This window comes from Cotesia typhae, unplaced genomic scaffold, assembly GCF_013202065.1.
Source record: "Cotesia typhae breed Kobodo isofemale line unplaced genomic scaffold, CoteBio_Ctyphae contig_5, whole genome shotgun sequence".
In the NCBI taxonomy this organism is placed as follows: Eukaryota; Metazoa; Arthropoda; class Insecta; order Hymenoptera; family Braconidae; genus Cotesia; species Cotesia typhae.
In genome coordinates, this window is record NW_027423757.1 from 8,248,952 (window position 1) to 8,273,924 (window position 24,973).

General features: G+C 30.7%; 7 protein-coding genes and 1 long non-coding RNA gene across 8 annotated transcripts; 5 read left to right on the plus strand and 3 right to left on the minus strand.

Moving 5' to 3' along the window:
- Positions 1-30: 30 nt before the first annotated feature.
- Ttll12 (Tubulin tyrosine ligase-like 12) lies at positions 31-2,082 on the minus strand. The gene has a single exon (XM_074247955.1). It carries the CDS (start codon positions 1,939-1,941, stop codon positions 106-108), a length of 1,836 nt encoding a protein of 611 aa, XP_074104056.1. The 5' UTR covers positions 1,942-2,082; the 3' UTR covers positions 31-105.
- A 2,326-nt stretch (positions 2,083-4,408) lies between these two features.
- Positions 4,409-10,783, plus strand: Prp39 (pre-mRNA processing factor 39). The gene is made up of 10 exons (XM_074247948.1): positions 4,409-4,622; positions 4,910-5,031; positions 5,158-5,448; positions 5,510-5,995; positions 6,291-6,468; positions 6,558-6,805; positions 6,889-7,014; positions 8,062-8,210; positions 8,315-9,559; positions 9,638-10,783. Exons 1-10 carry the CDS (start codon positions 4,574-4,576, stop codon positions 9,933-9,935), a joined length of 3,192 nt encoding a protein of 1,063 aa, XP_074104049.1. The 5' UTR covers positions 4,409-4,573; the 3' UTR covers positions 9,936-10,783.
- Positions 10,784-11,148: 365 nt separating this feature from the next.
- On the minus strand, positions 11,149-15,379 carry LOC141530687 (uncharacterized). Its single transcript, XM_074247949.1, has 3 exons — positions 15,078-15,379; positions 11,828-14,636; positions 11,149-11,738 (listed from the first exon to the last, which is right to left on the minus strand). Exons 1-3 carry the CDS (start codon positions 15,291-15,293, stop codon positions 11,590-11,592), a joined length of 3,174 nt encoding a protein of 1,057 aa, XP_074104050.1. The 5' UTR covers positions 15,294-15,379; the 3' UTR covers positions 11,149-11,589.
- On the plus strand, positions 14,650-15,502 carry LOC141530694 (uncharacterized). The gene is made up of 2 exons (XR_012479782.1): positions 14,650-15,029; positions 15,370-15,502. It is a non-coding gene; the product is annotated as an uncharacterized LOC141530694 (long non-coding RNA).
- A 1,000-nt stretch (positions 15,503-16,502) lies between these two features.
- On the plus strand, positions 16,503-19,682 carry LOC141530692 (dihydrolipoyllysine-residue succinyltransferase component of 2-oxoglutarate dehydrogenase complex, mitochondrial). Its single transcript, XM_074247959.1, has 7 exons — positions 16,503-16,728; positions 17,202-17,226; positions 17,317-17,368; positions 17,455-17,519; positions 17,592-17,719; positions 17,797-18,756; positions 18,840-19,682. The coding sequence occupies exons 1-7, from the start codon at positions 16,648-16,650 to the stop codon at positions 18,972-18,974; spliced, it is 1,446 nt and encodes a 481-aa protein (XP_074104060.1). The 5' UTR covers positions 16,503-16,647; the 3' UTR covers positions 18,975-19,682.
- A 303-nt stretch (positions 19,683-19,985) lies between these two features.
- On the plus strand, positions 19,986-22,040 carry Rpt2 (26S proteasome regulatory subunit Rpt2). The gene is made up of 4 exons (XM_074248111.1): positions 19,986-20,051; positions 20,271-20,832; positions 21,059-21,445; positions 21,546-22,040. Exons 1-4 carry the CDS (start codon positions 20,049-20,051, stop codon positions 21,914-21,916), a joined length of 1,323 nt encoding a protein of 440 aa, XP_074104212.1. The 5' UTR covers positions 19,986-20,048; the 3' UTR covers positions 21,917-22,040.
- Positions 21,787-22,879, minus strand: LOC141530793 (uncharacterized). Its single transcript, XM_074248113.1, has 2 exons — positions 22,658-22,879; positions 21,787-22,394 (listed from the first exon to the last, which is right to left on the minus strand). Exons 1-2 carry the CDS (start codon positions 22,736-22,738, stop codon positions 22,038-22,040), a joined length of 438 nt encoding a protein of 145 aa, XP_074104214.1. The 5' UTR covers positions 22,739-22,879; the 3' UTR covers positions 21,787-22,037.
- A 52-nt stretch (positions 22,880-22,931) lies between these two features.
- Positions 22,932-24,802, plus strand: Polr3f (RNA polymerase III subunit F). The gene is made up of 4 exons (XM_074248112.1): positions 22,932-23,116; positions 23,465-24,086; positions 24,170-24,331; positions 24,419-24,802. The coding sequence occupies exons 1-4, from the start codon at positions 23,052-23,054 to the stop codon at positions 24,500-24,502; spliced, it is 933 nt and encodes a 310-aa protein (XP_074104213.1). The 5' UTR covers positions 22,932-23,051; the 3' UTR covers positions 24,503-24,802.
- The last annotated feature ends 171 nt before the right edge of the window (positions 24,803-24,973 follow it).

Below are 24,973 nucleotides of genomic sequence, written 5' to 3' on the forward strand. Positions count from 1 at the left end.
TTAAGCAGTAAAATTTAAATTAAATTCACGTTTTAATTACGTTGTTTAATACCCTTTTAATTCTTTAAGAATACACCAAAGTAAATTAAACAAAAAATACATTTATTATAGTTCAATAAATTCATTAGTATTATCAGTATCCAGGAACAAAAATTTAAAAACGTTGTTATAAAAGTCAGGATAATATTCACACGCACGTTTGTTGTCAGGTGAGAAGTTAACTTCCAGTAGAACAGGATTCATTTCATTATTTTTCCACTCCAGCATTAGATCAACCGCGTACAAAGCTCTGCTCTGAGGATTATCCACGATTCCTTTACCCAAAGGTGCGTCAGATGCGGCCTCAAAAGCTTCTTTAATCATCTTAAATATTTTAATCTCGACACTGTTTTTCCATTCATTTTCCGGGTATATTTTATTCCACTCGACCTCAAAATCAGCGCACTTGACATGATAAAGCTCAGCTTCCTCCGAGTAGTTCATCACCGTGAAATGTTGCTCGTAATCATGAAGATTGTTCAACGCGAATTCTTTATTAGCAAATCGCAAAAAGAAATTCGAGTAGGTGTAAACCATCAAAGGTTTTACCGATTTTAATAAAATGACATACCTAACGTCAAATTTAACACTTCCTACACCAGGCCTAGTATATAACACAGGAGATGAAATGTATTTTTGAGCAATCTTAGGACCAGTGCTTGGCAAACGCAAGATGTGGAATAAATTATTGGTTACATGAGTGTCTAATCCTCGGGCTAAATTCCACGGCTTGCAAATCCAATGATTGTCCAAGTCCCTAGCTTCCCTATTTTGGAAGTACGACACGAATTCAATGAGCTCCGTACTGAGATTAAAAGTCGTCGGTAACCATGACGGATAAGTGTCTAGGGTCTCGGGGTCATACAACTTATCAGTAGCTTTCCTTCGACAAACGATCGACAATAAATCTTTATTAGTCAGAATATGTTCATACGGAAATTGGTTAACGAATGTGTGAGGAGATTCTTGGCTCAGCGTTTTATAGTCTTTGAAATGAACCATCAACCAAAGTACATCAGCTTCATGTTCATTGTCCACGAGCTCAAAAGTTGGATCAGTTAGATACTGACTTACAATGTCATACTGAGTGTAAACTTTCAACTTAACCGGTTTTATGTCACCATTTTGACCATTTGCTGAGCCTTTTTCTTGAGGTAAAGTCTCCGGAATCCGACCGGATAAAAAATACTGTACGTCTGGCTCAACTTGAGTGAAACTCTTATCAGTAAAGTCTTGATCAATCCAGGGAAGTAATAAGGCACGCCTTTTTTCTGGATCATTAGTTTGATTTTCAACAAAATCTCTGGTAACCTCGTCATTAAATTCAGCGTCTTTTACAGGAAACAGCAGCGAGTAAGTAGTATTCTGATTTAGATACAAGAAAGGAACAGTACGAAAATTGGGATCATCACTGTGGTTTATCGCGGATCCAACTTCGTCCATTATGTACCAAAGCGGCAGGCGTTCTTCAATTGTCCCTTTGTTCGATGAATAAAACTGGTTGTACCTCCACATTTCTCTGAGAGCAAACTCAACTTTGGTACTTTTATCATTTGGGCCGTCATAAGACATCAAATTGCACAAACGATCTAATAAAACCGGAATTTCTGATAATTGATGTGCAAAGTTGACGTCGTACATCCAAGCATGATCTATTAAAAATATATTATTGGGATCATCACATACTAAACCTTCCTCGGCTGCTACGAATAACTTAAAACCTGGATCCTGGGCAGTTTTTACTGAATCAGTGTAGTCGATTTTAGCAATTTGAAAAACGAGACCAGCGTCAAATATTTCTTTACTTAATTTTATAAATAATGTTGGCCAATAAATTGTTGGAATACCTGATAATTCAAGCTGAGCTTTATGGATTTGAATAAATTCGTCGTATGTATTCATTATTACTTTTGTATAATAAAAAATGTTTTTAATTATTTCACAAATACCTAGCTTTTAGCGATTATTGATATAAAAAATATTTATAAACAGTTGATAACTGAACTTATTTTTGAATAATTGTAAACAATAACAAACACGAGTATTAAAAGGTTATGAATCATAAGCCGACAACCCGGCATACTTACGAATGACAGGTAAGTAAATTACAGATGCTTCCATAACCTACGGTAGGTGTCTTGTCTACGGAATATGTCTTTATCATTAATGCACACAGTTCTCAGACTGCCTATGTGTTTTTTCGATTTTTATGCAATTGTTGTTAAAATATAAAGACAAATTTTGTGTGCATTTTTTTAAAAAATTATTAAATGTTATAGTAGAATAACAAAAGACTTACGTTTTAAGGAGTTTCTTGTTGTTCTGGCAGAAGCTAACAGGATTTTCTTTTAAAAATAAATAATTTACACTCACAACACTTTCACTCAACTACCACTGTTACTATTTTTGTTAAAAAAAATTTTAAATTAAATGCACTTTAATTAATCACTAAAAACTTCTATTATTTTTATTATAAAAATTTTAAAATAAATGAACTTTTAATAATCACTAAAAACTTCTATTATTTTTATGATAAAAATTAAAAAATAAATAAACTTTGAATAATCACTAAAAAAAACTTTCATCACTTTTACATTATCACTTTCGCGATACACGATTATACAATAATTCGGCGAATCAGAAAAAACTACTGCTCATATCTGATCTACACTACTATTGACTCACCGGAATCATTTAAATTTATTTTTGCAAAAATTCAAATCGATTAGTAATAACTCAATTCTTTTGTTAGAACTCACTATTTATTGTAAGCATATTTCTGGTTAATCTATATCGCGTGAAAGACTTTACAAATATCGCGCAATGTAAATATCGAGTCTTATGTTTACGCGGAATATATTTAACTAATTTAAGGATTTTGTATATTCACGCGAATTTCGATTTTTCAGCACATTTTATATATGAATTAATGTTTCCAATTTTATTTCATATAGAAATATTAAAAAAAAAAAAAATTTACTTAAAAATTTCAATTAGCGATTGAAGAATATTTTTAAACGAATAGAGCTAGAAACGTATCCGAGCCGTTTGTCGGGTGTAACGGTTTTTTTCAAAATGTAACAGCAGCGCTTCTTCATGGAGGTGGCGAAATTTAGAACTAAGCGCGAACAAAAGAAAATTTTTTAACAAAATATATATTGATAATAATTAAAATCGATGAAAATAAAATTCGAATATTGATTAACAAGATAAAAAATAATTAATAATTAATAAAAATCAGTTATTGAGAAAAAGAATATTTTTCTATTTTCTCTTCGGCATTGTGACGCCTCCATTTATATCTGTATAGATTATAGCTACCATTTGTCTTACCAATATTTTTTATATATAATTAGCCAAAGACTTGCTAATTTTTCGATCAATTTACGCTAAATACTGACAGGCAATTATTTAAATGCTAATTTTTATTAATTATTGAAGATAATTATTAATTTTTCGATATTATAAGAGGAGCGTCGGCAATTATGAGCAGCAGCGTCCTTTCTACCGCCGGAACTAACTGGATGATACGCAGCGCTGAGGCGCAATAATGAACTAAGCTTTGACGCCATTTTCAAATGATCCAAAAATTGCGTTTTTAATCTAATGAATAAAAAATCAATATAAAAAAATGCGTGTAAATTCTTAAAAATAATTCTGTGTAATTAGTAATGACTGTAATGAGTATGTATTTTTAAATCATACTGAAGTTAGCCGTCAGTTGTCAATTTTAAAAATTTTTTTAACAAATCAATTACAATAAAAAAAATCTTCTAAAAATGTTCACTTGTAATTTTTATTAATTTTCACATGCGAAACTTTTTAAATAATTTTTTTTTAATAATAATTTAATTACTATAAAATTCTAAAAAAAATTTTTATTGTCTGTCAACTTCAGTGTCATATTTTTTTCTGATGGATTATCTTTATTATCAGCACTCGTTACGACTAGACTTCTATTTTAACATGTTCACATACACATATTTTCATACATAAGTACCCTGATAGCCACCTTACCTGTAACTTACTGTCAAACTACGTCCGCAATTTGAAGCTAACTTGACGGAAAGAGTTGGTAAAGCAAGCGATTAACTATTAGTTACCTATAACTTACTCTGCAAACAGACGTCAAGACTTGCTGTACAAGTATTTCTGTCAAATTGTAATAAAGTTGAACGGAAATTTAACTACAAGTTTGATTGTTAACTTGTATTCAAGTTTCGGCCGTAGATTTCCGTCAATTTGCTTACAACTGTTGTCATGTAAAAAATTACCGCTAACTCGATGTCAAGTTAACCGTAACTGCTAGAAGCCAACTACTTACTGAGAAAGCGCTGGCTATCAGGGTACTTATACATACTCATAAAGCCGTACAAGTTTATGTAAAAGGCCGCCATTTGGATTTTCTGTATATCGTGTGTGCTTGGCTTTACACAACCCCACCGATAGACTTAAAATTTTATACAAAAAGTTATTACTTGTGTGTATTTAACGATAACGATAAAAAAAAGTATAGTTGGTGATAAAAAATAAAATGTCTTCGATGAGTGGTGACGAAAATGAATTGATAGAAAATGAATCAGGTATTTAAGTTGTAAAAATAACGTAGATTGAAGATATAATTGGTAGAAGTAACTTATCAATTGTCGCTTTTGCATGTGGTCTTCAATGCAAGTTAGACTGTAACATCTGAAAAACATATATATATATACAACGCTACATCAACCGGCATGTATTTCGTTATCATAACTTTAATATGATAAAGCGCCATCATGATTATTATAATTACGATAGTTTATTGAATTTATTACGCCTCAAACGTTACACGTTTTATCGTTGTCAGGGTAACGCCAACCTAATTTTTTTACAGTGAGGAGAACGAGATCCGGACGTGCGTTGAAGACCCCTGTTAAAAAGACGCCTATCAAAAAACCTGCCACTAGAACTACGCGGGCTCGCGGCAAAGCCGTTGTAGAAACAGAAGCTGTTGAGGTAATGTTACTTTTTATTATGATTATATTTATTGTTACTTGTTTTTTTTTTTTTTTTTTTTTTTAATTGCTCAATAAGTAATTGGTAATCATACATTTATTTATGTTAATTTTTTCTATATCTCAGGAATGTACAACTGTGATTGAAGAGTTAGAAGAGGATTCTGCCCCAGGAAATGGAATGCAAGAATTCGAACAAGTAGTAATTGAACCTAACGAAGAAAGCGCATCATCAGCGCAATTTGAAAACTCTGAAGAGGTTATTGATCCTCAAGAGGAAACACAATACGATCATTTAGATCAAGAGACACAAGGTGTACCCGAATTAGAGGCTCCTCCACCTCCAGTTGTTAGCAACAAAACAGCTTCTACTCCAATTTCATCAACTCTTCGTGTAAAAGAATCTGTACAAATGACGGTACGATTATTTAATTAAATTAATATAATTTTATTTTATTGATTTATTATTTATTTTTTAGGACGACGAGAGTAACGTTATCACACTAGAAGATAACAGCGGAGACAATGTTATTGAGACGCAGGATAGTAATCCTGGAGATGAAGGTATGAATGGTGGCCATGTGGAAGAAAATCAAATCAATGATATCAATGAAGTGATTGATGAAATGAAATCAAACGAAGCTGTAGAAGAAGAAACAGATGTTACCATTCAGGAACAAACAGATGAGCCTATGGAAATTAATGATACAGTGGAAGAAGTTGAAGAAAAAGATGATGCTGGTGACAATGATAATAACGAAGAAAAAATTGAAGAACAAGCTGAGAATCCTCAGCCTGAAAATGAACTTGAACAAGAAGTTGATCCAGCTCAAGACGAAGAAGGTGAAAAAAAAGAGCCTGATACTGAAGAAGTTGATCCAGCTCAAGACGAAGAAGGTGAAAAAAAAGAGCCTGATACTGAAGCTGTATCCGAAGATGAATTCCCTACAGAAGCTGCAGCTAAGGTACATTTTGATAAAAAAAAAATACATCAGATTTTTTTTTTTATGCTTTCTGACTTTCTTTTATTGTTTTTCCTTTTATTTATTTCACACAATTTGAAATTTTATTAGTATTTTCACGACGTGGAAGATGTGTCTGACGATGACTTTTCCTTAGGTGAATGTTTACTTGAGGTATACTTACCCACCCTATCCTTATTTATTCCTATTTCTACATAAAAATATGTTTAACATGAGTTTATCAATTTTATTATTTTTAAATAAAGAATTTTTAATTTACGATTGTTCATTTAAATAGGAACCAGAGACTGAAGCAGTTTCTGACGAAGAATTACCTGCTGCACCACCAGCAGATCTCGGTGAAACAGAATCTGTATCTGAGGATGAGCTACCTCCAGAGAGTGAGAAAAAACGAAAAGCAGCTGCTAAAGTGTCAGAAAAAACACGGGAAAAAAAAGTTAAAGTAGAGGCTGGCAGTAAGTTTATTTTCCTTATTCAAATCTTTGAAAATAACTTAAATATTATTATTTTATTGACATTTAAATAAATTTTTAATTTTTTTAAGCGAAAAGAAAATTAAATGCTGAAGGTGAATACGATCCCAATTCACCAACTTCAGAAACTAATGAAGAAACTCCGGCCAAAAAAGCAGCACTGGCTACAGATAATGAAACTGAGGAAAAAACAGAAACTGCTCCACCTTCACCGAAGAAAAAAACTCTACCTGAATTAGATAAATATTGGAAAGCAGTTATTGAAGATCCTTCAGATTTTACTGGATGGACATATTTACTTCAATATGTTGATCAGGAGGTAATTATGTTCTAGTAACATTAAGAATTAATAGATAGTAATAAAAAATATTACAAATCAATTAATTAACTTGTTTGTCTTAGAATGATGCTGAAGCAGCCCGTGAAGCCTATAGTAAATTTTTGGAACGCTACCCTTACTGCTATGGATATTGGCGAAAATACGCCGATTATGAGAAGAAAAAGGGCAATCCCGATAATGTACAGACGGTGAGTAAAAATGACGATAAACAATTGCTAGGGTAGTTTTTCTAAATCTTATTCAATATGGTAATAATAAAATTTAATTAACGCAATCTAATGAAATTAGCTCGAGTTAGGAAGACGCGTGGGCAGTGTGCACGCACGTAAATATGGTTTTCCCTTCCAACAGCCTAGCACGTCTTGTGGCACTCATTCAGCTCTCTTCGTTTACGAATTAGCTAATTATTTAATTATGATTAGTACTATTATTAAATTATTTAAAAAATTTATTCAAATGCGATTACGTAATACTGTTTTATTATCATTACCGTTATTATCGTTATTTTATGAGCTTAATTACGTAAGTCACAATATACGTTTGTTGTCACTGATTAGAATAACATGAGTGACAGCAATTATGTGTGTGTGTGTTATTTATAATTTAATAATATAAGCATTTGTTATACATAGCTTATTACCGAAGTATTGTAAAAATATTAAGCATTTATTTAAGTTATTGCGATTTATATAAACATAAATATAATTATATTTATAATAGTATAAAAAAAAAATACAAAGCATACCATACACAATTTGTAAGTAAGATCGGTTCGGTCGGTTGAGTCAAAGTCTGAGACTTAGGACAGGCGGTGACACGTGACGGTGGAAAGCAGAGAGAAAATATGGGCTGAAGAAACAGAGGCAGCCTGATTTGGAACACTCCCTGACTCATAAGGTGAATGCACAATGCTCTGCAATCTGTCTTAATTATTATATTTTTTACAGTACGCGAACTTTATGTGAGTACATGTTACTATGATAAGTATATGCTTAACACAAGCTATCAAATTATATACATCTATATATATATATATATATATATATATATATATATATATATATATATATATATATATATATATATATATATATATATATATCGGTTTAATACATTTACAAATTAATATAAAATATATAATTTATATAATATTAAAAATATAAATAATATAAATTGCAGATAATATATTTATCAATTATAATTATAAACTTAATCGTTTCAACAATTAATCACAGGTATTCGACAATGGTTTGCAAGCTATTTCTCTCAGTGTTGACTTGTGGCTACATTACATCAATCACTGTAAGAGTATCTACGAAGAAGATGAAGAGAAAATGCGTGAACAATATGAAAGGGCTATTGAGGCTTGTGGTTTGGAGTTTAGGTAAATTTAATGCTTCAATTATTAATTACTGAACTATTATTTTAACTGAAAAATTAAACAACTATGTATAAAATATTTGTTCTTTTTTTTTCTCTTTTCTTTAGATCCGATCGTTTGTGGGAAAGTTATATCAAATGGGAAACTGAAGGAAAACGATTTAGCAGAGTCACAGCTCTTTATGACAGGTTACTTTGTGTGCCAACACTCGGTTACATGACACACTTTGAATCATTTCAAGAATTCGTATCAGTCAACAGTCCCAACCGGATTTTAAATGTAGATGATTTTCTAGCATTAAGGGCCGAAGTTAAAGCTATGCTTAAGGCTGAAGAGACACCAGCAGCAACACCTACAGATGACGCCCCACCTGGTGAAGAATTACCGCCTTATGAAGCTCCACCGACTGATGAGGAGACACGTGCCATTCGTGAAAAAATAATTAGCAGCAGACGTAAAATGCATAAAGCTAATGTGAATGCTGTAGCTGCTCGATGGGCATTTGAAGAAGGTATTAAACGACCTTATTTCCATGTCAAGCCACTGGAGCGTTGTCAATTAAAAAATTGGAAAGAATATCTTGATTTTGAAATTGAGCAGAAAGATGAAAAGCGTATAATTATTCTATTTGAACGTTGTTTAATTGCTTGTGCCCTGTACGATGAATTTTGGCTGCGATTCATTCGTTATTTGGAGTCTTTAAAAGGAGACAACGTTGAAAAGATAAGGGATGTTTATGTGCGAGCATGTGAGATTCATCATCCGAAAAAACCAAATCTTCATCTTCAATGGGCAACATTTGAAGAAGGACGAAATTGCTTCGATAAAGCTGCTACTATTCTTGAAAATATTGACAATGTTATACCCAATATGTTACAAATAGCATATCGTCGAATAAATCTTGAACGCCGTCGTGGTGATCTAGACAAAGCATGCACACTTTATGAAAGTTACATAAGTAATAGTAAAAATAGAACAATAGCTAATAATATTGTTGTGAAATACGCAAGATTTCTTTGTAAATTTAGAAATGACATTGACAAGGCTGTTAAGGTTTTACTTAAAGCTGCAGATAAAGATAAGGAAAATCCACGACTCTATCTTCAATTAATTGATTTAGGATTGCAAAGAAATCCCGTTGATACCAAGGAAATTATTGGCTATATGGACATGTTCATTGAACGAGAGCATGTAGATCTTGAACAGAGGGTTCTCTTTGCCCAACGAAAAGTTGAATTCCTTGAAGATTTCAGCTCCGACATCAACCAAGTACTTCAAGCTCATGAACAATTTCAGCAGTGCATAAAACAAGCGAAAGAACGTAAAAAGACAAAGAACGAGGACAGTAAAATGTAAGTATTATTTTATAATAAATTATTTAACACGTTCTTTTAAAAAAATATTAATAAATGTTTTGATTTTTTATTAAGTGATTCATCGCCACCAAAAAAAATAAAAACGACGGATCCATCTAGTGCACCACCACCACCCACTGCCAACACACAGTCGACTTATCAGTACAGCAGTGGAACAAGTGGAGCTTATCCATCCCAACAACAATTCCAAAGTGGACAGTATACCAACCAAAGCGGATATCAGCAGAGTTATCAGCAATATCCGCCGCCATCAGATCCAAACTACGCGAACTATCAAAATTGGCAGTACAGTCAAAGTGGGCCGCAAGCTTACGGACCTTATAATCAGTGGGGATCTTACAATTATTATTAGAACTCCTCAATAATTGATAATAATTTTTCGACAAGTGATACAGTAACTCTGTAAATTTTAATAATTCAACGTGTGTTTTAATGAGTACACAGTACATCAATTTACGCGAAAAAATTAAATAACTGAGATAATTTATAAATATACATAATTACGTTATTAATTCTTATGTATTCTTAATTATCTCGTGACGATAACTATTATTGATATTCCGAAACATGACTTTTTCTAATCTTGATTTTCCTACACAAAACAGTCTTTAACAAAATTAACGCTTGATAATTTATTAGATCAGAGTTTTAATATTAAAAACGAAATCAATAAAATTATTAATGCCTATAATGAATTTTATTAAAGAACTGATGATATTGGAACCGTAAAAAATATACCTTTTTACTTTTAAAAATTACAAAACCGGTAATTTTTACATTTTTAATTGATAATATTAATCATTATAAGTTCATAATGATCATTTATGTCAGCTAAATATTAAATATAGTCGTCTAGGTGTATTCATTTATAAGCAAATAAATTGGAGGATCAATATTTTGAAAATCATAAAAGATGTGTGCTGTTTAATATCTTCGAAATCAATTTTTGAAATATTAAAACAATCAAATTTGTATTATTAGTTTGATCAGTTCATTTATATTTTTGTCAAATAATTTTTTTTTTTGTTGATATCAATAAATTTTTTTTTAATCTAAAAAATTATTTATTTACGTTACATACAATGTTTAAACGTTAAAATTATATTTTTCTTTTATAAAATAAATGGATTACGAATGATGAATATATTAAACAAGCTTATTGCAAAAATTTTTAAGTACAAAGGTGTTATTTTTTTTTTTTTAATTTTAATATTTTCATTTAATTCCAATATTAAAAAATTCATTTTTATCATTGTCATACTGTGTATGTTTTCATATGTAAATTGATTGTTGAAAATTTTCTTACGCCATACATGTAATTAATTGAAGTCTTAAAAATACATATTGATACGCAAATATTTTTATTATTATCACAAATAAATAACAATAAAATTCTTTCATCATTTAAAGAACACTTTCTCGTTAAAATTTTTTAAGCTAGCGAAATTTTTTATGGAGAGAAAGTCGAATTCATTTTTATTAAGCTTTATTCTAGTAGAATTATTGATATGAATATTCTAAAATGATCATTTTTAAATCTATTTCTACAAAAATAAAACAACAACTGATTTTATTTTTATTTTTTTATTATCTATATATTTTTTAATTCACTATGAAAAAATATAATTTTTTTATTTGCAACACAAAAGTTAATCAAAAACAGTACAAACACTTTATAAATGTTTAAAAACTTTGTTCTTATAAAAACTAAAATATAAAAATTATAATCCGAAATATTATTCCCATTTTTTGTTTATAAAACATATAAATTTATATAATAACTGATTTGGGCTTATAACAACCAGTGTATATTAAACTTAAAAATAATTTATATTGAGTCATGCAGAAAAAGAGTATTACGTATATTGTATATCATCTAGAATTTTTAAAGCTAATTATTTTACTGCTTTTGACATCACATTTTAAATGATAAACATTCTTTGTATTTAGAACTTATGATAATTTTTAATTTTTCTTAAAGTTAATTTGTTCAGTATTAAATATCTTCAAGCAACAATAGCACTAGAGACATCAGTATTGAGACCACATGTCCCATCGCCTCGATAGACTCGGTAGTATCCTTGTTCTCCCCAGCCTGTTCCCCAACTATTTTTAACTATCCAAAATGGCATAACTCTCTTGAATAATGGGTAAGCTGTAATAAAAAATTTTAATTTCTAAAATAGTTTTCGTCAAATGATAGATAATAAAAAAAACTAAATAAACAAGCAAATTGAAACTTACTGTGAACTCCGTATCCGACAATAAGGACACCATGATCGAGATTATCATGACTGCAAAGAAATTTGAAAGGATGTGATATTCCTCCCATGTATAATTGCATCGCATTAGCATTGATACCGATAGCCATAGGTCCATTTTTAACTAACCACTGCGCCATTTGAGTTTCATTTGATGTGATATTAACTGCAGAAACAATTTCAACAATAGCTTTATTTTTTTTAAAGTGACATTTTTCATCTTCAGCGTCGTAGGGGTAGTCATCTTCCAACTCAAGTCCGCCTAATTCTTCAAGAGCGCGATAAGCATTTTCTTGTAATCCCCCGTTGCATCCATCATCCAATTTATCACAATCCACCAATTCTTGTTCAGATAATGATAAGAGTTTGCTATGCTTGATAGCATACTGTCCTTCAACATTACCAGTAACAGAAAAAGCCCAGCAGGATCCACATTGGCCTTGATCTTTAACGGGTGTTACAACGTTATAGTGACGCCAATCGTACTCATTAGGCAATTCAATGTCAGGAATTTTAGCCATAGGAAAAGGTATTTGATTTTCAGATCTTAAATCTGATCTTAAACCGGTGTATGAGCGAAATTCATCAGTTGTCATGTCAGCAAACATCGTCGGTCCATATAATGCAGTACCTTGTTCATATTCTTGAAGTGTTTCAGCAACTTTCATATTTATTTTAAAAATTTTGAATCGCGCAGCTTTTTCTTTTTCAGAAGTGTAAACACGTTGATAAGTTTTTTGGAAGGATTCAAAAGCTCGTTCATCTTTCAAATCCTGAGCCATTTTCAACATTTTTGATGAGTAATTAGAACCTTTGAGAGATCGTTTCTCTTGATTTTTATTTTCTGGTTCAACTGATTCAGTAGCTTGATCTTTTTTTAATTCTTGTGCCAACTTCAACATCTTAGCTGAATAATTAGCGCCTTTGAGACTTCGTTTCTTACGATTTTTTTCTTCACCACATTTAACTGTAATTTCCTCTGGATTTTGCTTCAACCAAGGTCTTGACCAAACGGTAATTAGACACTCTTCAATTGGACTGTTATCAGTTAGTAAGCATGTTTCGGCTACTTGACCTTTAGAGCAATCACTCTCACCAAATCTAACGGTAATAGTGTACAAAGTTCCAGCAACAACTTGTTGAGAAGCACTAACAATTTCGGCAACAACGGGTTCTTTTGTACCTTTGTATCCAGACGAATATTTTTTCAAACCTTTCTGTACAAATTCTTTTATCTCTGGGTCATCAGTTGATGTTGAACTAACACCTCCAAGAATATGATCTTGATCTCTCTTAAATCTTTGTTCCTTTTTGTCAAAACACTGAACATCTAAAACTTTAGCATTCTTCAATGGATTATCTTTTTCTGTAACCATATGAATTTTACATATTTTCAATGGTTTGTCGGATTTAATGATACAATCTTCAAGATCATCTTGTCTCTCTTCAAGGCAATTCGTCGTTCCAACCATAACTGTAATACTATGAAGATTTTTATTGGTTTTCGTTTTTTCTTCTTCTTTTGATTCTATAACTTTTACTACTACTCGTTTTTTATCGTCTGTATCAACTTCATCGAGATAATCAACGGCCATCTGCGCTAAGCTCTTGACGAGATTAGGCTCTGAATTCAAAGACCTTTTTTTCCGTGATATCTTAACATTGGGTTCTTGACTCTCACTGGTAATGTCAGTTTCAATTTTTTCGGAGCGAATTATTTCTTCAATAACTTCAGCTCCATTAACACTGGGTTCTGATTGCTTAGTCGTTTTCTCAGAAATATCAAAGTCCTTTAAAAATTCATCAAATTCTTTAAATTTATCAGCAAATCCTTTGACAGGTTTTTTTATTATATCATCTTTTTTCAAGACAATTCGCGTGAAAGGTGGCTCCGTCAATTTTGATTCTTCTTCATTGTTACTTCCTGATTCAGATGTAGAAACAGGTACCTCTAACAATTCATCAGCAAGATTTTTTATCTGACCTTTTTCAGCTGCTTGGTTAACGTCCTCACCTTGTTGTTGAATCGGTATATTACTCTTCAAGGATTCTCCAGCCAAATGTGATTGAACATTACCATTACCGTTTAGATTATTCATTTGATCACGAGTTTCCGTACAATTATTACGAATCAATTGACGGCTATTTTTAAGCCACGGACGTTCATCAATCATTACAGCACACATCATGGTAGGTTGATTAGTCTGCAAAGAACATTCTGACCGTAAGTTATCTACTGTTTTAAGACAATTTGTTTGACCCATTTCCAACAACAACTCATAGCGAACGACATTATATCCCTGTGGAACAGATCGAGTTACTCGTACAATTTTAACTACTCGATATTTAAAATTATCACGGCTCGATTGATCTAATGAATTAGCTGCAAGTTCTCCAAAAGCTTCGAGACCTGGTAAAGTTGGATTAAGCTCATAAGGACATCCCGGACAATATTGAGATGCTCTCACTGCAATAAAAGGTTTATCATTTTGATCAAGTACCTCTTGATCTTCATGATAAAGTTTTACGCTGTCATTTACTATTTGTTTTTCTACATTTTCGACAATCTCTTGCTCTTGAATATCTTGCATACTGTTTGATGAAACTTGATTAATATTTTGTTTTAACTGAGGATATAAATACATGCATTGCTTGGAATTACTCTCAGCTTCGATAACACCAACTTCGTGCTGTTTTACGTCAATAGCACAAACTTCACGTGGACATGATGAATCATGGCAATCTGTCTCCAAGTTTAGTGTCAACCGATAGATAGTATATGGTGGCTGTACCTAAAAATAAAATCAGAGAAAAATCTATATTAGTAAAGACAATTTGATAAATAAATATAATTGAATTTAAGTTTGTAGATAAATTTATTTTTATATTCCAATAAAAATCTTTGTTGATAACCCTACTGCTTAATCTATCTCTTTTAATCAGTTTGATATAATATTGTTTTGGTTTACAAATTTTATGTTACTGCAACTGTCCTCATTATTTTTTTTTTTTTTACTTCTAATATTAATATTTATAAATAGAGAAATTGTGTAATTAATTTATTTACAATAAAACATCTAAAAAAATTTACCTTTTTAATCAACTGATATATGTCTTTAATAATAATATTATCTGGTGTTTTTACTCAAGTTACAATACAACATTATCAGACATCATGATAAATTGTAAGTTTTATACAAAATTAAAAAATACATATAAGTATATATATTTACCAATTTCTGTGAATTGATAACATTTCCACTTTTGTAAGTATGACGAGTTGGTGAGTCTTCGTTAAGAGAATTTAAAGCACTCTGCACCAATAAATCTGATATACTTTGAGGTGATACATTTATTGGTGTTGTTGCAATTACTTGTACAACAAAAATTGAACAAAACAATAATATTATAAGCTTTTTGCAATCCAGCATTGTGCTGGAGCCAGCCATTTTTTCTCTTGTTTCAATTAAGTTAATTATACTTTAATCCTTTCAACACAACTTTTAAAACGTCTTTGTCATATAGCTCTGCGCAATCAACTGGCTGCAATTGACACAGAAGGAATGTATAATAATATACGTACATGCGTTCATCAGTTACTATATTTGTATACATACACTTATATACGCTTGTGCCTTGAACATGACATGACTCCTACCTACATAGAAAATAAAAAAGCAAGGACTCTCTGAAGATACACATCTACAATGTTTATTTTTAATGCTCACAAACACGCAATTTATTATTCTTTCAATATAAATTTATTGCTTTTTACCATAAATTTGTAGAGTAAAAGAGTTAAATTAATGACATTTAATTTAGCTATCACTTGACAATTTTTTAATTTTCTTTAACAAAAAAAATTTGTTCTAAAAAATTATTTTTAATTTATTAAAATTTCTACAAGTCCATTTTTTTAATGATTATTTTTTCTATAATTTATTTATTAAAGAAAATTAAAAAAATTGTGAAATGACAGCTAAATTTAATGTCAGGTTAAATTAATATTTGTTTAATTCTCATCATGATGAAACAGCTTTCAAAGAAAATTTATTTGCTCCTTGATCATGAAATCAAATTAAAAAAAAAAATATTGATATTTACATAAATAATTACATGAATAAAGAAGAAAATGTACATATTTATAACTGCGTATTATACTTACTAAAAATAAAATAAATTTATTATTTTAAATATTACAACAAGTTTGCTATTTTATACAAAGAAATGATCTTTAAACAAGTATGTATAAATATAGGAAATTTCATTGTGTCATCATTTGGAATATGTATTACTTATTGTAATGTGCTAATTAACTGAGTTACTTATTCAGCAGTTTTAACACTTATTGTCATTATTCATTTGAGCTAAATTGATAGAAATTTTTATCATCACGTCCGTGAATAATAATAGAAATAATAATAATCATAATTGAAGTATTAATAATACATCAAAGAAAAAAATTGAACAATTATGTTCTAGGTATCATAAAAATAGTAATTGTAATTATTTACAATAGTTTATCAATTTAAATGTAATTATTATTTTAAAAAAGATGGCATTAGTTGTCAACAATAATTAGACATCTAGCGACAATTATTGGTACTTTTTAAGTGCTTATCAGTAAGTAACTCTTCTCTTCTCCATTTTCTAGTGGCGTGTATCGTATGTAGCATATGTAGCCGTGGTTGTTCGAATCCGTCCATCTCTGTCCCTGTTTCATTCCCCCTCTCTATTTTTCCCGCAATCTCTGTCATCACGAGGATACACGGGTACCGCGAATAAATTTCCTTAGCCCCTAGGATGGCCGCTATGATGCTGTCCAACTGTTCTCGAATCGCGCCCCGGACATTAACACGTTTAACATCATTATCACGTGCTGAGGTAAGAATTATTAGTAATTTATTTTTATCCGTAAAGAGGCTATAATAATTTTTTCACACACAATTTAATGTCTTTCCTCGCGAATGGCCTTGCGCTTTTTTTTCGTTTGTAATAAAAATACCAATTGTGTTGGTTGCAAAATTATTAAGTCCGTGAAGGTGTCCTTGAAGTAATCGTTCTAACCTAAAGATTTTACATTACATAATCACGATTATACCTTTTGGAATATTGTATTAGTATTCACACTGTCATATCATCCACTGTAAATGATCACTAAGGCCGGTATGATAAATAAAATTCACCTATGGGTTATCTTACTTATTTTTTTTTTATACGATAAGTCCTCTGATAGCTGAAAGATATTTCTATGCAACGACATACTCAAAAATACTCTAAAAATTAATTTTCTGTCATATTTTTGCTTGTAAAAATATTATCATTATTATAATCAATGATTGCTTGTTTCATTACAGGTCGTGAGGTCTCTGCATCTAGAAGGTAAAGTTGATAGTAGTTATTAATTTTAAATAGCTCATTTTGATCATTTTATTAATATGTGATAACAAATGTGACGTGTTTATTCCACAGGGCGTGTTCTCAGACCGAAAACAAGGTGCCTAGCTAATGAATTATCTCATCAGTAAGTAAATTATTTTTATCCATTAGTTTCTTAGCTTGATAAAGTAAGATAGTTCGATAAAATATTTACGAATTTTATTATTTTAGTTTATCCAAGAAAAGTCCCATTTGTTGGACTCAGACGAGACACATACGCTCGACTCAAGTATTATGTAAGTTGATAAAAAAAAACTAAAATAATTATTTTTTTAGCTGATAAAAAAATGTTAATTTTTACATTAAAGGGGAGCTGAAAGATGTCGTAGTTCCACCTTTTGCGGACAGTGTCAGCGAAGGTGATGTAAGGTGGGAAAAAAAAGTTGGCGACCAGGTAAAAGAGGATGAAGTCGTTTGTGAGATCGAAACTGACAAGGTAATGATTTAAATAATACATTTTTTTTAATTTGTGAAAAAATATTTTATTTTTTTTTTTTATAATATTATTTATAGACCTCCGTACCTGTACCAGCCCCTGGTTCTGGTGTGATTAAAGAGCTTTTTGTCAAAGATGGCGATACCGTGAAAGCCGGACAAAAATTGTGTAGCCTCGATGTCGGTGCTACTGGTGGAAATGTCGCCGCAGCAGCAGAAGCTCCTAAAGCAGCTGCAGCACCACCTCCGCCGCCACCACCACCACCATCTCCTCCAAAAACAGCTGGTGCACCACCACCACCACCGCCGCCTCCACCATCAGCAGCGCCTGTATCACCTCCAGCTGCCAGACCGCCACCGCCTCAAGCACCCACTGCCTCAATGCCCGTAGCTGCCATTAAACATGCCCAATCGTTGGAGGGTGCCAAAGTTCAATTACCTCCTCTTGATTACGCGCGTGAGATTATCGGCACTCGAACTGAACAAAGGGTTAAAATGAATCGTATGCGACTTCGTATTGCCGAACGTCTAAAGGACGCTCAGAATACCAATGCTATGCTCACCACTTTCAATGAAATCGACATGAGCTACATTATGGAATTCCGTAAACAAAATCAAGAAGCCTTTACCAAAAAATACGGTCTTAAAATGGGATTTATGAGTCCATTCATCGCAGCTAGCGCTTACGCGCTTAAAGATCAGCCAGTGGTTAATGCGGTAATTGATGGTACAGACATCGTTTACCGTGACTATGTCGATGTTAGTGTAGCTGTCGCTACACCTAAAGGTCTTGTTGTGCCTGTTTTACGCAGTGTAGAGAACAAAAACTTTGCCGAAATTGAAATCGCTCTCGCTGCAGTCGGTGACAAAGCAAGAAAAGGTAAAATATCTGTTGAAGATATGGATGGTGGTACCTTCACAATCAGCAACGGAGGAGTATTTGGTTCACTGATGGGAACACCGATTATCAATCCTCCACAAAGTGCCATTCTCGGTATGCACGGTGTTTTCGATCGACCAGTAGCTGTTAAGGGACAGGTTAATTGATGTTTATTTATTTTATTATTATTATTTTACTATTGTATTCTTAAATTTTTATATAAATTTATTTTTTTCTATAGGTCGTAATCCGTCCCATGATGTACGTTGCTCTGACTTACGACCATCGATTAATTGATGGACGTGAAGCCGTTATGTTTTTGCGTAAGATAAAGGATGCGGTTGAAGATCCAAGAATAGTTTTAGCTGGTCTTTAAATTATTAATCCACATTATCACGTCACACGAGAACGCCTTGCAACTTTTTGCATAATTGTATAAACAAAAAAAACATGTAATATAATTTAAATTTTCATACATTGACAATCCCGTTAATTTATGGATAACATCATGTTGTATTAATAACAGCCGGGGTTTTCTATTTAACTACAATACATTGACCTTCATATTAATTTAATTCATTTGTCGTTTTTCTGTTTCTCATATTTGAATAATTGTTTTCATTAAATTATTTTTCGTTAAATACTCATTTTATTAAAGTTGTAAAAATATTAATTAACAGTATCGTATTGTTGGCAAATGGGCAAGTCGTTGTGATTATATTTCTAGATTATTGAAGAGAACTATTCTGCGTAAACCAAAATGTATAAATGTATAATTGTAACAAAAATTATTACGTTGTGAGCAGAATGGAGATTATTGAAGAGTATCTAATTTTAATCTTTATTTACAAAAGCATCACTTTGTGAGATTTACTCCAAAATAATACGTATTTTGAAGCTAAAACTACTTATGATACATTTATTTATTTTTTTTTTTTTCAGTAAGATCTTGAATACGTATATATTTATTATTTTAAAAAAGTAAATGATACTTCTTCAGTATTTTATGTCAGTTCCCTCGTCTACAAATATAAGACGTAGATAAAAATAATAAAAATTATCCGACATTTATTAGTAGTCTCAATTATCGTTTTTAGTATTTATTTAATTTCAACCTTCGATAATTTTTAACATCTCTTTAATTAAAAAGCGCTAAAAATTGTAGACGAGTAATTAATCTTTATATTATAGTTGTATCAACATGGAAGTAAAATAAAATTTCATTCACTCATAAAAAAAAAAAATCTTACGTTTATTTTATTAATTAAAAAATTAATTTTTTTACAGTTTAAAATTTTTATTTAATATTATTCAAATATTCCCGCTTTTTAGCCTTTTATTTTATCGATTTTTTATTGGTCAATTATTATTTTGTACTTGTCAAGATGGCGGCCTCCTAGAGTTTGGAGTGACTTGTGATTTCAAGCAATTGTCAAAGCATTAAGTATAGATGGTACGTATTTTTTCAATATATTTAGAAACGTACATTTAAAAATTACTGACAGCCACATCAATAAACATCGCTATGATTATTTACTTACAAAATAATCGCAAAATTACAATTAAAACAAACAAATTCATTGATACACATAAAACAACAAAAAGTATAGGTTATTGATACAAAACTTAAATTTTTTTCTAAAAATTAATCAATGGAAACAAATTTAAACAGGGTCAAAATCAATCAGGAGCAGGTGGTTCAGGAGGAGATAAAAAAGATGATAAAGACAAAAAAAAGAAATATGAGCCTCCAATTCCAACTCGAGTTGGCAAAAAGAAACGTCGTACTAAAGGCCCGGACGTGGCTGTTAAACTACCGCAAGTGACTCCACACACTAGATGTAGGCTGAAGCTTTTGAAATTAGAGAGGATAAAGGATTATTTATTGATGGAAGAGGAGTTCATTAGGAACCAAGAAAGACTAAAACCCCAGGAAGAAAAAAATGAAGAAGAAAGATCTAAAGTTGACGACTTGAGAGGAACTCCAATGTCGGTTGGAACGTTGGAAGAAATTATTGATGACAATCATGCGATAGTATCCACATCTGTAGGTTCTGAACACTACGTATCAATTCTTTCCTTCGTGGATAAAGATCAGTTGGAACCGGGTTGCTCCGTTTTACTGAATCATAAAGTTCATGCAGTTGTTGGTGTTCTCGGAGATGATACAGACCCTATGGTTACTGTCATGAAATTGGAAAAGGCACCTCAAGAAACCTATGCTGATATTGGAGGTGATTGTATTGATTTTTTATTACGAAATAATGACTCGATAAGTTTGAAATATAAATATTTGACGAGCAAACTTGTAGTCACTATGTGACTGCTGTGACTTGTGAACTGTAAAAAAATTAAAATTTTGCTTTATTAAATAATGACTTTTGTTAAATTGCACTCTACTTTCTTAAATATTGACAAAATTTTGCTTATTCTCTTAATAACATATATTATTTTTTGCAGGCCTTGATACACAAATTCAAGAAATCAAGGAGTCGGTTGAATTACCACTAACTCATCCTGAGTACTATGAAGAAATGGGAATAAAACCACCAAAAGGTGTTATATTGTACGGTCCTCCTGGTACAGGAAAGACTTTACTCGCAAAGGCTGTAGCGAATCAAACTTCCGCAACTTTCCTACGCGTTGTTGGATCTGAGTTAATTCAAAAATACCTGGGAGATGGTCCGAAACTTGTTCGTGAGCTCTTCAGAGTCGCGGAAGAACATGCACCATCAATTGTATTTATTGATGAAATAGACGCTGTTGGCACAAAACGGTATGATAGCAACAGTGGTGGTGAAAGAGAAATTCAAAGAACTATGTTGGAATTATTGAATCAACTCGATGGTAATTATTAACGATTATGAATAACCTATTCTAATTTATTTTATTAATTATTTAATTAATAAAATTTCTTTTTTTTTTGTTTTTTTTTTTTTTTTTCCAGGATTTGACAGTCGTGGTGATGTAAAAGTTGTCATGGCAACAAATAGAATAGAAACCTTGGATCCTGCATTAATTCGTCCCGGTCGTATCGATCGGAAAATAGAATTCCCACTTCCAGATGAGAAGACCAAGAGACGTATCTTCAATATTCACACCAGCAGGATGACTTTGGCGCCAGATGTTAATCTATCAGAGTTAATCATGTCAAAGGATGATCTTTCTGGCGCTGACATAAAAGCTGTTTGCACTGAAGCCGGTTTAATGGCACTGCGTGAACGTCGAATGAAAGTCACAAATGATGACTTTAAAAAATCTAAAGAAAGCGTTCTTTACAGAAAGAAAGAAGGATCGCCAGAAGGGCTTTACTTGTAAAAACATCAGCCAATATTTCTTATTGTCTTTTTATTAAACTGAATCATTTATTACCAATCTATTCATTTATGCTTGTATTTTTTTCAAGATATCAAATATCGAAAAATAAATTAACTGTAAACTACTTAAGGTCTATATCATTAATATCTACTTCTAAATTTTTTAATAAAGGTTCAAAATATCCTTGTAAAATTTTACATATTTTTAATGTATGTTCTTCGTGTTTTGCGAGAATACTGGCTTGGTCTTGTATAACTCCAGAATATTGACTTTCGCAAACATGACAAGCTCCTCTGCGTGTTTTTTCAAGAATGTCATTTATTTCTTTGGGATGTTCGATATTTTTAAATATTGAATTAGCAAGACCTTTGTACTTTCCCAGAATATAAGCTATTTTAAATCCATCAACATAACCTCTATCAAAATCTTCTTGGAGAACTGCCTCTGATCCTACATCAACACCTTCTCTGAAACCAGTCTAAAATATTCATTAATTAATGCTCGATCTGTTATAATGTATGACATTAAATTTAGCTGTCACTTGACAATTTTTTTAATTTTCTTTAATAAATAAATTATGGCAAAAAAAAATTATTAAAAAAATGAACTTGTAGGAATTTTAATGAATAAAAAATACAATTTTTTAAAAATAATTTTTTTCTTAAATAAAATTAAAAAATTGTCGAGTGACAGCTAAATTAAATGTCATCATAATATAATACTTGATATAAAAATAATTACTTTATTTGCAGTTTCTATGACACGAGTCCATGTTTTAGAAGCAACTTCTAAAGTTTCATCTATTTCGCTAGAGTCAATCATTATTTATTATAATTATAAATGGTTTATTTTTTGTGTATTTAAAAATTGAACTATATTTTATAATTTTGAGTGAAAAAAATTCCCATAGACAGATACTCTCCATGAAAAGTGAAAAACAAGTATTTAAATATTTACTCTAATAGTTGGACGTGTTTTTAGACTGCAAGTGTAAACAAGCATGCTTTAGTTTTCAGAACTCCATCTGCTTTCTTAAAGTATAGTGCAACGTGCTTAATAACTCGACGTAAACTCGTATATACATATTTTTGTTATTATAAAAAAAATAAATACTTTTTAAAATAAATTTACAAAAATGGAACCTGCTGTTGGAAAAATGAAACCTAATAGTGGAGCAGAACTAACCGAAAATGAACAAAAGTAATATTTATAATTAATTAAAAAATGATTTAAAAATTTTTAAGGTTATAAATATATGTAAATATACATAATGAAATAAATGTAAATTTTTTGACAAGTCAAAAAATTACAGGCTGTTTGCTATTTCTAATATCATAATTAAATGAAAATTAAATTAGCCGACATTTAAAAATATTTAAAATTTTTTTTATTGAAAAAATTTCATTTTTAAAAAACTTGAAAAACTATCAGTGGAATTTTTTAGAAATATTTTTTATTTATAATTTAATAAATTAGAAAAAAATCAAAAACGTTGGCTAACTTGAGTATTATCATATTTAATTAAAAATATAATTTTTTTAATTTTAGACTTATTGAGTTCATCAAGAAAAAACCCAAAGGGGTAACTATGTCCGAAATATCGCAAGAATTTTCAGACTTAGAAAAAAAAGAGCAAGCAATCATCATAAACAAATTGTCATCAACTTCCCGAATTACTTTTGTAACCAGAGGGAAAAATCAATTGATATTGCTTAACAATGCCGTAGTAGGAAGTTCTCTGAAAGGTAGCGATAACGAGGAAAAAGTAGTATACGCGATAATACAGCAAGGAGGAAACAAAGGAGTTTGGGTTAGAGATATACGAAAACAATGTCAATTATATGATACAAAACTTGATAAAGTATTAAAGAGTTTGGACTCAAAAAAACTTATCAAAGAAATAAAATCAATTGCTGCCGGCGGTAAGAAAAAATTGTATATGTTGTATAATTTGGAGCCACATAGATCTGTCACCGGAGGCGCGTTTTATCAAGGTCGTGATTTTGAAACTGAATATGTTGATATTTTGACCCAACAATCTCATTTATTTTTGACTAAAAAGCGAGAAGAAGCTGAAAAGTTGGATATTGGTCCACTTGCTTTGAGAAAAATGTCTTATGTTTCTCACAAAGAAGTAGCTAAGTATATTTCTGATTTAAACGTGAGCAAGGTAAATAGTTGTTTATTTTATTTTTATTTTAAAAGATCCAATTGTGATTAAATAAATTACGTATTCAAATAATTATTTTTCAGGTAGAATTAAGCGAAGTAGAAGTAATTTCCCTTTTAAATTCACTGTACTATGATGGGAAAGTTGACAGAAGCGTTAATGGTCATGGTGATATTATATATGGTGCTATTCCTTATTTAATCCCTACGCCAGGACTGATGAAAACTCCGTGTGGATTTTGTCCCGTAAAATTTTAATGTTATTCTTGCATGATAGAAGTATTAATTTTTAAAACTTCCAATCTATAATTCAAATTTATTTACTCTTTTCAGGTTCGAAGGAATTGTAATGACCTAGGAGACGTAACTCCATTAAAATGTTCATATTTTAATGAATGGCTTGATATGGGTTCCTAGATGTTTTCAATATGCTGAAAATATATACAAAATGGTTAAAAATTTTGTAGAAAATATGCTTGATATTGACTTACACAATATATATTTAATTTATTATCAATTAAAACAAACTGTGTATTGTTCAAGACTATAAGCAACCTGAAATTAATTTTATAAAAAATTTGAGTCATTAAAATTATAAGTATAAAATTGTTTAGTGACTGAATTAATGGTTGCTGTAAAATAATAAATAATTTTGCTTAATTTTTTAAGCATTTTAGCAAATACCATTTAAAATAAACACATAATAATTTTTTATACTATCTGTTACAACAATAGAATAATAAATATGCAATAAGTTATATATATTAATAATAAATTCTTATAAATATAAATAAAATAATTTTTTTTCAATATAAATTTAATAATTAATTATTCATATGAATAATTATGAACCTATTGTTGAAATATCAACAAAAAATTCCCGCGTAA

What these genes read in the sequence shown, in the direction of transcription:
- Ttll12 (XM_074247955.1), bottom strand. Translation starts at nt 1,941, where the DNA reads ATGAATACATACGACGAATTTATTCAAATCCATAAAGCTCAGCTTGAA.
- Prp39 (XM_074247948.1), top strand. Translation starts at nt 4,574, where the DNA reads ATGTCTTCGATGAGTGGTGACGAAAATGAATTGATAGAAAATGAATCA. An exon ending in CTACAGAAGCTGCAGCTAAG is followed by an intron (nt 5,996 to 6,290) that starts GTACATTTTGAT and finishes TCATTTAAATAG; the next exon opens with GAACCAGAGACTGAAGCAGT. An exon ending in GCTTGTGGTTTGGAGTTTAG is followed by an intron (nt 8,211 to 8,314) that starts GTAAATTTAATG and finishes TCTTTTCTTTAG; the next exon opens with ATCCGATCGTTTGTGGGAAA.
- LOC141530687 (XM_074247949.1), bottom strand. Translation starts at nt 15,293, where the DNA reads ATGGCTGGCTCCAGCACAATGCTGGATTGCAAAAAGCTTATAATATTA. An exon ending in TTATCAATTCACAGAAATTG is followed by an intron (nt 14,637 to 15,077) that starts GTAAATATATAT and finishes TTTTATTTTTAG; the next exon opens with GTACAGCCACCATATACTAT. An exon ending in TGTCGGATACGGAGTTCACA is followed by an intron (nt 11,739 to 11,827) that starts GTAAGTTTCAAT and finishes TTTTTATTACAG; the next exon opens with CTTACCCATTATTCAAGAGA.
- LOC141530692 (XM_074247959.1), top strand. Translation starts at nt 16,648, where the DNA reads ATGGCCGCTATGATGCTGTCCAACTGTTCTCGAATCGCGCCCCGGACA. An exon ending in CATCATTATCACGTGCTGAG is followed by an intron (nt 16,729 to 17,201) that starts GTAAGAATTATT and finishes GTTTCATTACAG; the next exon opens with GTCGTGAGGTCTCTGCATCT. An exon ending in GCTAATGAATTATCTCATCA is followed by an intron (nt 17,369 to 17,454) that starts GTAAGTAAATTA and finishes TTATTATTTTAG; the next exon opens with TTTATCCAAGAAAAGTCCCA.
- Rpt2 (XM_074248111.1), top strand. An exon ending in AACCTATGCTGATATTGGAG is followed by an intron (nt 20,833 to 21,058) that starts GTGATTGTATTG and finishes TATTTTTTGCAG; the next exon opens with GCCTTGATACACAAATTCAA. An exon ending in ATTATTGAATCAACTCGATG is followed by an intron (nt 21,446 to 21,545) that starts GTAATTATTAAC and finishes TTTTTTTTCCAG; the next exon opens with GATTTGACAGTCGTGGTGAT.
- LOC141530793 (XM_074248113.1), bottom strand. Translation starts at nt 22,738, where the DNA reads ATGATTGACTCTAGCGAAATAGATGAAACTTTAGAAGTTGCTTCTAAA. An exon ending in TCATAGAAACTGCAAATAAA is followed by an intron (nt 22,395 to 22,657) that starts GTAATTATTTTT and finishes TGAATATTTTAG; the next exon opens with ACTGGTTTCAGAGAAGGTGT.
- Polr3f (XM_074248112.1), top strand. Translation starts at nt 23,052, where the DNA reads ATGGAACCTGCTGTTGGAAAAATGAAACCTAATAGTGGAGCAGAACTA. An exon ending in CTAACCGAAAATGAACAAAA is followed by an intron (nt 23,117 to 23,464) that starts GTAATATTTATA and finishes TTTTAATTTTAG; the next exon opens with ACTTATTGAGTTCATCAAGA. An exon ending in CTGATTTAAACGTGAGCAAG is followed by an intron (nt 24,087 to 24,169) that starts GTAAATAGTTGT and finishes ATTATTTTTCAG; the next exon opens with GTAGAATTAAGCGAAGTAGA.